Source organism: Squalius cephalus (genome assembly GCF_949319135.1).
Source record: "Squalius cephalus genome assembly, chromosome: 2".
Lineage (NCBI taxonomy): Eukaryota > Metazoa > Chordata > Actinopteri > Cypriniformes > Leuciscidae > Squalius > Squalius cephalus.
In genome coordinates, this window is record NC_137123.1 from 25942935 (window position 1) to 25957895 (window position 14961).

Genomic DNA, 14961 nt, shown 5'->3' on the forward strand with positions numbered 1-14961 from the left:
CCGGGTTCGATTCCCGGTCAGGGAACGTGTATTTTTTAAAGATGTATTGCTTGTGTTTGTATGAGAGGTCAACTTGAGTGGATTGTAGTGTCTTATAATAGAGGTAATATTCCCATTGGCACAGCTCAAATCTCACATTAATTGCAGAGGCCTGTTTTAACTTGGTACATCCAAAAATACGGTGCTCTTGTGTTCTTCTAGCGACCCCTAGTCTAATGCGTTCATTTTATGGGAAAAATGCATGAATTCAATGCATACATTTTCTTTGTGTGTATGTTCCATAGAAGAAGAAAAAAAACATCATGCTACCAATAAAATAAAACAAAATAATAATTTTCATTTTTGGGGGTGAACTATTTAAAACTGTGATTTTGGTTTGTCACCTCAGTGATCTTGACCTTTTTAACGGTCTCCAACAATTAAGATAATACAACCATGTCCTATAAGTATATGTCATTTTGACAATTTGATATTCAATTAATTCTACAGGGTTCCCACAATTTTTGACCTATTCATTTCAAATGACTTTTTCATGGCCTTTAGTTGATTTAGATTACTGGATAATGACTGAAAAAATCATTTTATGGATATTGCACTCACAATTTCTGGTCAATGAAATACCATAAAGCATAAGATAACCAGAATAATTTAATTCGGTTTTAAATTTCCATTACTTTTTCATGGAAGAATAGAATTTTTATTATTTACTTTCCCAGGCCTGTAAATCAGACTTTTAAAAATTTCTGATATTTCCAGGTTTCCCCATGCATTGTAGTGACTGTAGTTGAATATTTTGATTAAAATTTGTAATTGTTATCTTCTTCTTCTTCTTCTTCTTCATAAATATACAACTTTATAAAAAGTGAAAGACAAACAATAATATTCTTATGACCTTGTTTCATTGAATTTTATTACAAAGGTAATGAAAATATACCAAATTTAAGGGGAAAAACTTTGAGGGTATTTGGCTGAGTTGACCTCAGATGTATCTTTCTGTATATTACATCCTCTGCGGAAAGAGAGATGATGGTTGTGATAAAGACAAGGAATTTTTTGAGACCACTCAAATACAGATAGAGCAACAGAAGCAGATTCCATTTCTAAAACCATATGGATACTGCTCTTGCTCCAAAGGCACTGTTCAGCATCCATCTAGAAAACAAAAAACATCATAAATTCACTGATCTTTTAGACTCAAATACAGGTAAAAGAATGACCATGGAAATGAAGTCAAACTCTTTCATGTTTTCACATAGCCTATTTTTCACTTTTACTCCTTTTATATATGCAGTCAAAAATGTCTTTAGTGTTCTGCAACAGCACAGCTTACCTTTCCATTAAACACCAGAGTTCTGAAAACCTTTCCAAAGGGTTTTAGCAGCCGCAGCACTCCTGTTGCAGCACAGGGCTGGTTAGGTACATTACATACAACCAGCAAATGGTCCAAAGGCGTCAACAGCCCCTAAAGGACAGTGGGGACTTGTTGTTAAGAGTCATGGAGGATGGATGGAAGTTTGAAAAACTGTTTTTATTAAGCTTAAATATTTGAAATGTCTCAAGAACAAGTGATACTTGCATTTGACATTGATGGCCCCACAAAAGCATGATACACTGACACCTAAGGCAAAAGTTAATCAAACCCCAATAAGTAAATAAACAGAAGATGAAGTATTTATGCAAGGAAATATTCACTTATTTTCATCCATCTATAAGTAAGTTGACTCACAGGTGAACTAAGGTCAATGTTTTGGGACACCAGCTCTAAATTTTGCTGTCTCATATGAACCGGGATAGCAGAGTAAACCTTTACCATCTCCTGGGCTGAGAATTCAGTTGGAAGCATCAATAAAGCCTGGAAAACAAGCTGACATAGTAGTGCTGTATGTCTATTGATAATTGTTTTAGAAAGCATTATCCCAACAGAAATATGTTCCAAGAATGTTTTGCTAATGTTCCCATTATGATATAAAACTTTTTTCTGAATGTTCACTGAATGTTTTAAAAACACATTTTACTTGGTTATGTGAACATTAAGGGAACATTCAATTTTATAATTTTGCAAACATTATGGGAACGTTTCAGAGTGTTCAGAGAACATGCAATAATAACATTTAAAAAATAAATAAAAAACGTTTCAGGAAAAAACGTTCCATGAACGATGTATAAATAATGTTTCTGTGCTAATGTTTTGTGCATTATAAAATACCAGATGACTATGAAAGAACGTTCTGTTAATGTTACAGGAAGAACGTTTGTTTGAAGAACCTTACCAGAACATTATCCAAAGTTTAACGTTCCCTGTTAGCTGGGATATTTGGTCAAAAAATTCGGGAACACTTTAGTTTAAGTCCAATTCTCACAATTAACTAGTTGCTTATTAGCATGCATAGGCCTTTACAGATATTCTGTTTATCTTACAATTCATTTTACAACAAAACAGTACTTCGTAAAAAAATTCAATGAAATTTAAGTTTATATTCTAAAATAGCACATACCTTCTTCCATTCTAGACAGGTTTCCATGTCAATCTCAGTTGCCATTAAAACCTCAACAGGGTGACTAAATGGAGATGCCATTTTGATTAGTTCACTTTTAGAGTAGTCAAGAGAGATTCCAGACACACGAATTACACCCTTCTGTTGGAAAACACAGCAGCGATGAGGGGAAAAAAGTAAAGCTTTATTAAAAGAGTGTTGAGTTTGTATATTAAAGCACATATCTGTGCTGTTTACTTTCCGAAACATTTAAGTGTCCTAACAAATCACACACCACTAGAGGTCCCTGTCTCCAAATTTGTTAACATGGGACGGTGTTAGTTAGCCATAGACAGTATATAAACGGTGTTAGCGTGAACTATGTGTTTTCAGCCTGCAATGCTGAGACAAAACTGATAATTTAATGGTGGCATTTCAATAATGGTAGTTGTGATTACACTTTTAAACACCTTTAATAAGACTGGCTATTCTTATCATAATGATATTAATAACAATCACTTGTAATTCACTTCTATTACACCTGGGAGAGCTTACAGTTTGTGCTGATGTTTTTTCAGTCATCTTAGTTACTGGCATCTGAATGTTCATGGATTCAGTGGTTCCTTCTGATTTTGCAGACTTGACTGGAAAAGACTGTTGCTGACCATTTCTCATGGAATTGAAAGTGGTGGATCTGTGTGCAGAGGACAAGGATCTTTTTGCTGTATAATGTCTTGTTTTATTACAGCCTGTAGAGACAAAGCTGTGCCGTATGCTGCGTTTTGAAGGAAAGGGAAAACAGACTGAACCAGGCCTCCCCCTGGTGACATCAGCAGGCCCACGCTGCAGTCTCTTAAGGAAGGAATTGGATCGACTTCCTAAAAGGCATGAGAAAGGGGTTTAGTCAAACTCTTTGTCGTGAAACCTATGATACAGTTTTTTCAAGCTGTAGGCTATATTTCTGTAAGAGATAATGTTATAGTAGTGGAGCGGCTAAGTGATATAATCGTTCAGTTTATGATACAAGCGTGAAAATTGGCATGAGCAGTCTCCATGGGTCACTTGACAAGAAAATTGTCCGAGCCACTTGAAATTTCAAGATTTTTCATTTTTCAAGATGGCTGACACCTTAGTGGAACAGTTAAGTGATATAGTGGTTTATTTGGTGATACAAGCATGAAAATTGGCATGAGCAGTCTCTGATGGTCACTAGACAATAAGCCACCCACAGCTACTTGAAATTTCAAGATGGCGGCCATTTTTCAAGATGGCCGACACCTTAGTGGAGGAGTTAAGTGATATAGTGGTTTATTTGGTGATACAAACATGAAAATTGGCATGAGCAGTCTCTGATGGTCACTAGACAATAAGCCACCCACAGCTACTTGAAATTTCAAGATGGCGGCCATTTTTCAAGATGGCCACCACCTTAGTGGAGCAATTAGGTTCATGGCAATTTTCATGCTTGTATCACCAACTAAATGATTTCTTAAGCCTAATTGCTCCACTAAGGTGCTTGTATCACCAAATAAACCACTATATCACTTAACTGCTCCACTAAGGTGTCGGCCATCTTGAAAAATTGCCGCCATCTTGAAATTTCAAGTGGCTCGGACAATTTTCTTGTCAAGTGACCCATGGAGACTGCTCATGCCAATTTTCACGCTTGTATCATAAACTGAACGATTCTGCCAAACATAAGCACTTAGCCACTCCACTATAGTAAAGAAATAAATAAATACCATAATTTCTATAATTTCAGTAATTTGATGGGTAATTGTAATAATTTGATGTTCCGTTTTTCCAACCAACATTTTTAGATATTTTAAGTACAATAGCCACAGTTTAATCTGGATCATTGGTGCAGTTGTAGTAATAAAAACTCACCTGATGAATCTCTTAATCTTTTCAATGCTCTAGACTGGGTTGAGAAGTGCTCATGAATGTCCTCAGATGTGCTGTATCTTTTAGCGCTGAGAGATCTATGGGAATGGGAGGATGGACAGGATTGCCCATAGGGACTTGGTAAAGCAGATCCCTGCCATTCACCAATACTCCTTTGATCATGATGTTTCCCATGAGCGTTTGATTCCACCTGATCAGATGAGTTCCATCTAGCATGGCCATGATAAATGCCCTTTGCTTCTTTGCGTTGTTGGATGTCTTGTATAATGAAGGGAAGTTTCTCTGTTGTTAACTGGTTGTCTGGGAAGTGACTGAGTAATTCTAGGTCCTCAAAAGAGAGGCCAAGGCTGGCTAAAGCTTTGATTAGGTTTTCTGTTGGAAAACGTTGCGTTGCTTGTTGCTTTGGCTCTACTTCTTCAATTTGTGGTCTATCAGGAGAAATCATTGCTTTGGCTGTCATTGACTGGTACCGAGAACAGTCCACATCTGGTTTGAAGGCAAAGTGCTTGCCAAGATGGTTGGTGCTGGATCTAACGAGAGGTTTCTCAGATGTTGATAGTGGCACTTTTGTGTTACTAATGATGGGTATTTTCTCCTGATTGATCTCTTTTGCTAGAAGGTCACCACTCTCCTTATTCACAGTAACTGAATTAATTTCTGTGAATGATGATGAGGGGTAACTTTCCCTGTGAGGTATGGAATTCATGTTTTTTTTGTGCAATAGATGGGAGAGGGTAAAACCCCCTGGGGGCTGCATGTTCAAAAATGAGGATCTTTGAATGCCAGCAGGCTGTAAGAGACTTAGAGGAACAAGGGGGTTACCATAACTGCTATTATTTCCAGCTGCAATGTTACTAATCAGGTTCAAGACCAACTGAGCTTCAAGCTGGGCTAGTCTCAACAGGAAAGCTTGTGTTGTTCCAAATAGCGGTGACACACCGGTGAAAACACTGCTCATCTGAGACAAACACACTGGCCTGGTATTGATTTGAGGAGCATGTGAATGTCTGTGGGAGGAAAAAGATGTAAGAATAAAAATTTCTAATATTTCTGAATCATTCAGCCCATACATTCAGCACAGAGTCATTTTTCTTTTGTTTGCCAGGATCTAGAAATGCATTCAAAAATACATTCAAATGCAATTTATATAATGCCAGGTGAAAAAAAATGTGAGATAATGAACACTTTTACAAAAATGATCTTCTTCCTCAGAATTTGTCTTGCTTTTCTTTACAAATATCTACATTCTTAAATCAAGATACCTTACTCAAAGCAAAATAACTTAAAATATTAAGTCTTGTTTACTGAAAAAATGATCAAAATTAAGTGACTTCAGGCTAAAAACAAGAAAAATACCTGTCAGTGGGGTAAGTAAATTACCTTAATTTAAAGAGAAAACAAGTAAAAAAGAAAAAAAAGAAAAAAAGTTTTCCTTTTAAATTAAGTTATTGTTCTGACCACACTGACAGATATTTTCTTTCTTGTTACTCCGTTGGCAGAGATTTTTCTTGTTTCAAGTAAAGTCACTTAATTTTAATATATATATATTTTTCTGAAAACAACACTTATGTTGTTTTTAAGGATGTATATTGATTTATTGATTTATATGCATTTTGATTTAAGGATGTTTAGATATTTGTACAGGAATAGCCTCATTAAATTATTTGTCATAATCTTTTATTATTATTTCATACAAAAATAATATTTAAAATAACTGCTTCACTTCTTATTAATATTTGAAAAACTTGTTATTTGGTGTAACTCTCAAAAACGTAATGATATTTATGCATTAATAATTTATGATATTTGTAAAAAAAAATAAAAATAAAATAATAATAATATATATATATATATATATATATATATATATATATATATATATATATATATATATATATATATATAATCTTATATATATATTTATATATATCCTTGACAAATATATTTACAAACATCTTTGAAAACAATGATTAAGATGTGTGCATGTGTATTTTTTGTTGCTATTTTTACACCACATTTTCACTAAATTTAGTCACTAAATTGAAACATTTCCTGAAAATTATATAACACTTTTTCAAAACACTTTTTTTAGTAACAACAATTACTAAAAACACACACAAAAACTTTGCACACACTTTGCACTGCTCCCTGAATCGATGCACTTATTCATTTGTGGATGTTAACTGAATCTGTAAGTCAGCTATGCTGTTTACTTCTGAATATTATATTTCATTCTGGTGCGCTTAACGTTATCGTTACTGTGTAATAGTAGCCTATGCTATTCACCAATTAAACATATCTTATTCAGTGCGTTCACAGTCTCTTTCATGGGCGTCATTTGTAGTTGCCTATTCACAAACTGTTTGCTCAAGCATAGCGTTTTCTCGGAGCTCACTGTGTGCTTTCTACCATGCACAAATAAAAAAAGTCACTGAACTTTTGCTGTGTAATTGTAACAATGAGCACTCAAACACACCAAACCAACAATTACTAAAAACACACAAAAACTGATTTTGCACGGGCATTTTTTGCACTAGTCTATCTATAAATTACAGAAACGTCTGTCTGTGTGTCTCTCTGTCTGTGTGTGTGTCTGTTATTCGCATATCTCTCGAACCGTTAGTCCGATGGATTTCAAACTTGACAGGTGTCTCGTTACGGGCACGAGTAAATGCAGTGCCAAGTTTGACATTGTTTGGATGAGAAATGCAAAAGATATCGTTAAAAATACCAGTAAAAGAAGCACTTAGAAGGTTGTGGTTTAAAAATAAACATTCTGACATTAGAGGGTTGTATCAGTCAAAGAAGCCCCAAGAAGGTTGTGGTTTAAAAATAAACATTCTGACATAAACACTCAGTCAGCTACACTGTTTACTTCTGAATATTATATTTTATTCAAGGCCATCATTTGTAGTAACCTAGCCTGCTCCCTGAATTCAATGCGTTCACAGTCTCTTTCACGGGCACCAAACCAACAGTTACTAAAAACACACACAAAAACTGATTTTGCACGGGCATTTTGCACTAGTCTATCTATAAATTACAGAAACGTCTGTCTGTCTGTCTGTCTGTGTGTCTGTATGTCTTTTATTCGCATATCTCTCGAACCGTTAGTCCAATGGATTTCAAACTTGTCAGGTGTCTCGCTACGGGCATGAGTAAGTGCAGTGCCAAGTTTGATGTTGTTTGGATTAGAAATGCAAAAGATATCGTTTAATATATCGGTCAAAGAAGCCCAAGAAGGTTGTGGTTTAAAAATAAACATTCTGACAAAACACTCTGTCAGCTACACTGTTTACTTCTGAATATTATATTTTATTCACGGCCATCATTTGTTGTAACCTATTCATAAACTGTTTGCTCAAGCGTAGAATTTTTTCAGAGTTCACTGTAGCCTGCTCCCTGAATCGTCGCACTTTTTAATTTGTGGATGTTAACTGAATCTTTAAGTCACCTATGCTGTTTACTTCTGTATATTATATCTATCTATAAATTACGGGAACGTCTTTCTCTCTCTCTGTGTGTGTGTGTGTGTGTGTTATTCACGTATCTCTCGAACCGTTAGTCTGATGGATTTCAAACTTGACAGGTGTCTTGCTACAGGCACGAGTAAGTGCAGTGCCAAGTTTGACGTTGTTTGGATTAGAAATGCAAAATATATCGTTAAATATATATTGGTAAAAGAAGCACACACTGGCTTTTACCGCTCTAGCCGCTGGCCATTCCCCCTCTCACACTGCACACTGAGTGAGCACAGCGCAGGACCAGAGACAGAGAGGGTCGAAGAAAGCAGCGGAGCTTAAAGGACAAGTTCGGTATTTTACACTTAAAGCCCTGTTTACAGATCGTTTCTGATGAAATAGAACGGTTGAGATAAAAATGTGGACACATGCTGCTGTCCCGAGAATTTTAGGTTTATTTCGCTTCTCCCCCCCCCCACCTACACAATGGCAGCCTATGGGCACTGGAACAATCCTTCCTAAAACGCATTAAACTTTCGATTACAAAGACGTGAAACTCACCAAGTGGTCAGGGGTGTTCACTGGTATGCTCACACAAAAATCGCTGCAAAAGATGCTTTCCAACAGGTTTTATCGTAGTTTTTGTCCAACTCCATTGACTTGAATTGGATGGGCTGTGTGCGGTACGGTATTACTCCGCCGCTTCTTCTTCTGCTTCTTCTGTGTATTCAATTAAATGCCAGTGGTTTGCTTGTAATTGGCAAAGGTGCATTATCGCCACCAACTGGGCTGGAGTGTTTATTATTCAAGCTCTCAACGGAAGAATCTACGGGTGTGAGACGTTTGGAAAAATAGGTCCACAGTTTTACAACGAATGGTAAAACACCTGTTGGAAAGCATCTTTTGCAGCGATTTTTTTGTGAGCATATCATTGAACACCCCTGACCACTCGGTGAGTTTCACGTCTTTGTAAACGAAAGTTTAATGCGTTTTATGAAGGATTGTTCCAGTGCCCATAGGCTGCCATTGTGTAGGTGGGGGGGAAAGCGAAATAAACCTAAAATTCTCGGGACAGCAGCATGTGTCCACATTTTAATCTTAACCGTTCTATTTCATCAGAAACGATCTGTAAACAGGGCTTTAAGTGTAAAATACCGAACTTGTCCTTTAAGTAGCGTTTTCTCGGAGTTCACTGTGTAGCCTGCTCCCTGAATCGTGTAGTTCAATTTTCCACATTTATTGTATGTCATTATCAGTATCAGTATTTGCTTTCTACCATGCACAAATAAAAATGTCACTGAACTTTTGCTGTGTAATTGTAAAAATGAGCACTCAAACACACCAAACCAACAATTACTAAAAACACACAAAAACTGATTTTGCACGGGCACTTTGCACTGCTCCCTGAATCGACGCGCTTATTCATTTGTGGATGTTAACTGAATCTGTAAGTCAGCTATGCTGTTTACTTCTGAATATTATATTTCATTCTGGTGCGCTTAACGTTATCACTACTGTGTAATAGTAGCCTATGCTATTCACCAACTAAACTTATTCAGTGCGTTCACAGTCTCTTTCATGGGCGTCATTTGTAGTTGCCTATTCACAAACTGTTTGCTCAAGCATAGCGTTTTCTCGGAGTTCACTGTGTGCTTTCTACCATGCACAAATAAAATGTCATTGAACTTTTGCTGTGTAATTGTAACAATGAGCACTCAAACACACCAAACCAACAATTACTAAAAACACACACAAAAACTGATTTTGCACGGGCACTTTGCACTAGTTATTCAAATTACATTTATTGAAAAGCTTTTCCTTTCATCTAGGCCATCAATCCATGACTGGGGCTCAACGTTTAGCTTCCAAGCAAACTGTGAAATAGTTCTCAGGTGTTAAACATGCATAAACAAATACTTTAAAGTGTGATGAATGGACGACTATTCTCCACAGAGCATGAAAGGACAACTTCATAGAGGCTTTCACTCAGGCATGTGTTCACTTCATTACGTACTGTATAATTAATAACACTGTGACAGCATGTCCTCGTAACATGAGTAAGAGGTGAAAGACATTTGTCTAGTGTAAAGTACCACACAGCAGCCATAATTTCACAGCCACCATGGCTCCCTGCATGTGTGTGTGCACTCTTCTGGACAGATTTTTGAATAATGTGTCATCCGATAAATAATTATATTTTTAAAAGAGGGGTTGACAAAACCTGGATGACGCATTTAAAAAAAAATATGTTCAAGAGAGTGCACACCTGTTCACAGTTCAAACTTGGTTTAAAGGACAACAGATAATGTACAGTCACATTCAAAAATAAGTACCTTTATCAATAATAAAAATATCGTTGATTTCCTGTGAGAAATTAGGCTACATTGTTAGATCTCAGAAATGCTTTGCCAATCATGTTAACCCATGTGAAAAAAATAAGAGATAAATTGTGTTGAATGTGCACTTAGTGTGCTTAAAATCTTAAAGGTAGGGTAGGCAATGTTTACATAAACACTTTTTGTTATAGGCTACTCTATCTATTAACATCCTGATAGCAATCAGACTACATTAATCCGGATACATTTGATAACGGTGTTTTCGTTTGAAAACGCTCTCAGTCCACTAGCGTTTTCCAAAAGTTTCTCATCCATACCTGAAATGTCGGAAAACACTAAATTCACCTTACTGCGCATGCGTAAAACCTCACGAAAGCTCAATGAGATACAGACGAAAAAATAAATAATAAAGTTATCGCGCAATTCTTCTGGCAGGATCATTTTATTTAGCAAAATATCTCACCATTCACTGATGCGTCTAGGGGCCTGTTTCAGAAAGGAGGTTCAACCAACTCTGAGTTAAAACTTGAACTCTGAGTTGACTTACCCTGAGATGGGAAACTCCGAGTTTTCGGTTACAGAACAGCTGAAATTCACTAAATGTCTGTCAGCAGCATTTTTGGCTGAGGGAATTCCTGGAGGGACTTCAGAGCCAGTCACTCCCGAAGATCCAAGGGCCTTCATTAAAATGTAAGAGGTTTACATATGTGTTATTTTTTATAGGCTATTTTTGATATTTCCATTTATTTTACTTTGGGTTAGGATTTTTGTTGGTCCCAACAGATTCTGATGGTAATATCTGTCTTTTGGAGCCTCCTGTCCCAACAGAACCCCAGGCAGTTGTAAGTAACCTATCAATACACCAGAAATTATGACAAATAGTGTTATAAAGTGTACTCGGCCAAATGCTCATCTTCACAGGACGATGGGGATAAATAGTTTCTGCTGCCACAGAGAGGCCTATCTGTAGGCCTCTACAGAGGTAATGTTAATATTATGTGTCTACACATCAAACAATCTACACATTCTGATTTTTTCACATTTTTATGTGGAGTAGCCTAGAATCAAAGTTTAAATCTAAGTATAAACAGGTATTCTTATCTCTCCCTCCGCCCCCAGAGTGTGGAAGAACAGCAGGAGGACGGTCCATCAGCTTCTGTTGCACAGATCAACACAGTTCAGTGATTTCCAGTAAACGCCACAGTTTAATTCTGTAGAATTTGTTTAGAACTACATTATGTAACTCTAATCTACTGCTGTATTTTCAGTTGCCAGTTAAGGAGTTATACAGACTTCGTCTTATTAAAAAAATAGAAAAAAACAGCAGTAAAAATAGCAATATTTTATTTATTAATAAAAGATTAATTTTATTAATAAAAATGTACTGAAAGAATGAATGAGGTGTTTAAACACCACTTCCTCTTTAAAAAAGGGGAGGAGACCGAAAGAAACTCTGGGTTTACTGAAGAAAACCTGCTCCTGACCAGGTTTCCTGACCATGGTAACTGACTCTGAGTATAAGTTACCTCTCTTTCAGAAACGGGCTTGACTTACTCTGCTTTCTCAGGTTTAACATACCTCCCATTCTGAAACAGAAAACCCAGAGTTTCCCTCATTTCAGGGTTAACATACTCAGAGTTTTCACTTAACCTCCTTTCTGAAACAGGCCCTAGGTCACACTTACTCAGTGTGTTTATGTTTGGTCCGCAACTGCTCTCAGTCATAGCCTATAGCTATTGCCGCAGGACAGCAAATGTGAGTACATTTTCTGTCATCTTTGTAGGACTGTGATATGAAGAGTGTGCAAAGTAACATTTTAACAACAGTGTGAAAGTGAATAACACATAACAGACACAATACCGGTAGCCTATAAACATGAATATCTATTGGTAGCCTACAATATGCGTCACATGACTAAACTTATGGCATTGTTTTGCAATACCTCCATTTTGACAGTCCACACTACAACGCGAAAACGGCGTTTTCAAATTGATCCACTTTGAAGAGCGTTTTCAAAAAGGTTTGTTTTCACTAATAAAAAACGCTGTCTCAGTGTGGACATCACATGAATAGTGTATCTGAGGTTAGATAACAAAGATATGCTAGAGGCATTTATGCATTCTGTTATTGGAGAATTTCTTAGATAAGCTGAACAGCATCATATAATTTAACAGAAGATCGGCATGTTCCTGAGTGCGCTCTCAGATCCACCTGGCCTATAACTGAAATACCAAGTGTAACGAGAATCAACAACCACAAGCTTGCTTTCCTAATGAAATCATTTGAGCCTTCTCACTCTGTCTCTCTCACTCATCGGTCACACATCTATTTAGGTAAATCTTATTTTTAGATGCTCATCTGATGCAGGATCACTCCCAGAAGTTAAGATTCACATAGTCAACAGATTCAATAATTCAACAACTTCCTGGGACTAACAGCAAGAGATGTAATGAAAATGCAATTGATATGATCATAATTGCACTTTTTGTTTTTGTTTTTACTGCAGTAATGGTATGTTGCTCAGCAGATGGTGCTAAGTTAATAAGCTAATCTGATTTACAACTCCTGGATAGATATTCATCATGCTGTCTTCATTCCTGGAAGGTGGGGACATGTGAACAGCCCATGCTGGTCAGTCAAGGGCAACCCAAAACTAAGCATAAATACCTCTGAAGCACAACTTAGCACAATACCTTTGCTCTGTATTACTAGGATATAGGCTTTTAGTATATTCTGAAACTAGACCAGAAGTATCTATGTTGTTAACTCGTAGATATGTTAATGACCCAGCACCTCGAAAAGGCCAAACGTACTGAATTACAGAAGCCTCGCTTGAAAAACGCTGGTCTCTGTTACATCTAAATGCAACAACTGTAGAGGTGGGGGGAATCCTGTCTCTCTGGTACATGACGCCCTCAAAGAGGTTACCCAGATCAGTATAACCTCTGAGGTCTGTGCTTGAATATTTGAGCTATGTACCCCACGAGGAACTGTATTGGACAAGGTCAGACAGAGGAATCCTGCTTCACCCATACATTTCAACACGCCCCGCCACTATGCTAATGGTCTAAAATGTTTTGTCCAAAAATGCACTCAATAAAAAAAAGATATAATTGTTTATATTGTGGAATTAACCTTAATTGGCATAACCCAGGAATTGAAAGCAAATATCATATTATCCAGTTGAATATAAAGTATGTGGTAAACAAACTAAAAGTATTTTTTTGCAATGTGGGAATAAAACTAAAGACTTAACAGCCTGTTGTTAGCCCGTGGACAACAAGAGACAGCAAGATAACATGAATGCGACTTTGACTTGGGGACAAATTCAAGACCTTGACACACTTGTCCTATTTAAGTTCATAATGGATGTTAAAAATGGAATGCAACAGGTGACAAGATGTTTTCTGGGCATCAAAACAGATCACGTCATACATTTCTGTGCTTGTGATTAGTGACTTTTGACTGATGGCCTCTTATACTAGGTGTTGTATGTGAATTTTTTTTAGGACTGATTTTCATTTGAAAGTAAACAAATATATATTAAACAAACAAACAAAACCAAACTATTATTATGCATAATAATGCTATTTTTTTTCAGGTAAATGTATCTTGCTATCTGACTGCCACTGTTCTAACTAGCGATACATTTGCATAAGGAAAAGTTATGTATCAATGGATGTATTAACACCCATGTAATTAAAAAAGAAAAGAAAAAGATACATATATATATATATATATATTATATATATATATATATATATATATATATAGTAAATTTGAGGCAAAAAAAATCAATTTCGAGAAATAAAGTCATAAATATGAGATACAAAAGGGAGATATAAAGTTATCCCTACTCACATGTTGGCTTTAGCTATAGTTGAGCTGGAGGTTGTTTTCCTTTGGATTGAATTCTTCATTATTGGGTCAATCTTTAAACTTCAGATTTTTTAAACTGTTCCTCTTGATTAAGTATCATAGCACTTAAACACTAAAAACTACAAAGTACATCCAGATTATTGACTCCCAGAGCAAAATGTCTTTTGTCGCCTTCTGTAAATCTTATCCCACTCTTCACATGGCCAGACACACACTGTAACACATTCTTTTTCTCAGTATGTTTTCATCCCCCTGACCCTGCTCGCCCTGCCAACACCACCCCCTACCATTTCCTTCTGAGCACCTCTGCAGTCACACACTCTCTCTTACACACTTGATTATATTAACAATATTAAGTACACAATAAAACGACTAATGATCATCACTGTATTTTTAAGGATCAAGCACCAAAGTGTGGTTTAGCATGAATGACTTGTTTGTCTGTTTCACCCATTATTCTTATTCATTATTCTAATATCTATCAAATTGATAGTGGTTATCATCCCTATTCAGGATAGAATAAACAACTGTTGTATTGCCGTTCTTATACAAGGATGTTTTGCTTCTGCTTTGTGATCACAGGACTGAATAAAACAACTTCATTAAGGCTTTTAGTTCAAAAGCACGCACATTTTGAAAAATATTAATACTTACGCCACCTTTTTTGAAAGAAAATATTTTTTTTCTATTTATTTTCCTCTAAATCTGACAAGTTTTAAGTGCTCTCTCCTGTATCACTATACTGTTACTATACTGTTATCCTTTTGTAATGGATGAAGGCCAGTAAGAACTGTGGGTGTAAACGTCACTCCCCTGGCCTCAAAAATGCAACCGATCCTACTCAACCCACTCCGAGCTGGATTTGAACCGAAGTCCCCTGGCCGCAAGGCGTCTTTGTTAGCACAC

At 36.5% G+C, this 14961-nt stretch overlaps 1 protein-coding gene across 1 annotated transcript; it reads right to left on the bottom strand.

The window, feature by feature from the left end:
• Positions 1-888: 888 nt before the first annotated feature.
• LOC307145323 (uncharacterized protein) lies at positions 889-14353 on the bottom strand. Its single transcript, XM_079848366.1, has 8 exons — positions 14038-14353; positions 4362-5386; positions 3030-3352; positions 2496-2636; positions 1727-1852; positions 1577-1618; positions 1331-1462; positions 889-1152 (listed from the first exon to the last, which is right to left on the bottom strand). The coding sequence occupies exons 1-8, from the start codon at positions 14094-14096 to the stop codon at positions 940-942; spliced, it is 2061 nt and encodes a 686-aa protein (XP_079704492.1). The 5' UTR covers positions 14097-14353; the 3' UTR covers positions 889-939.
• Positions 14354-14961: the final 608 nt, after the last annotated feature.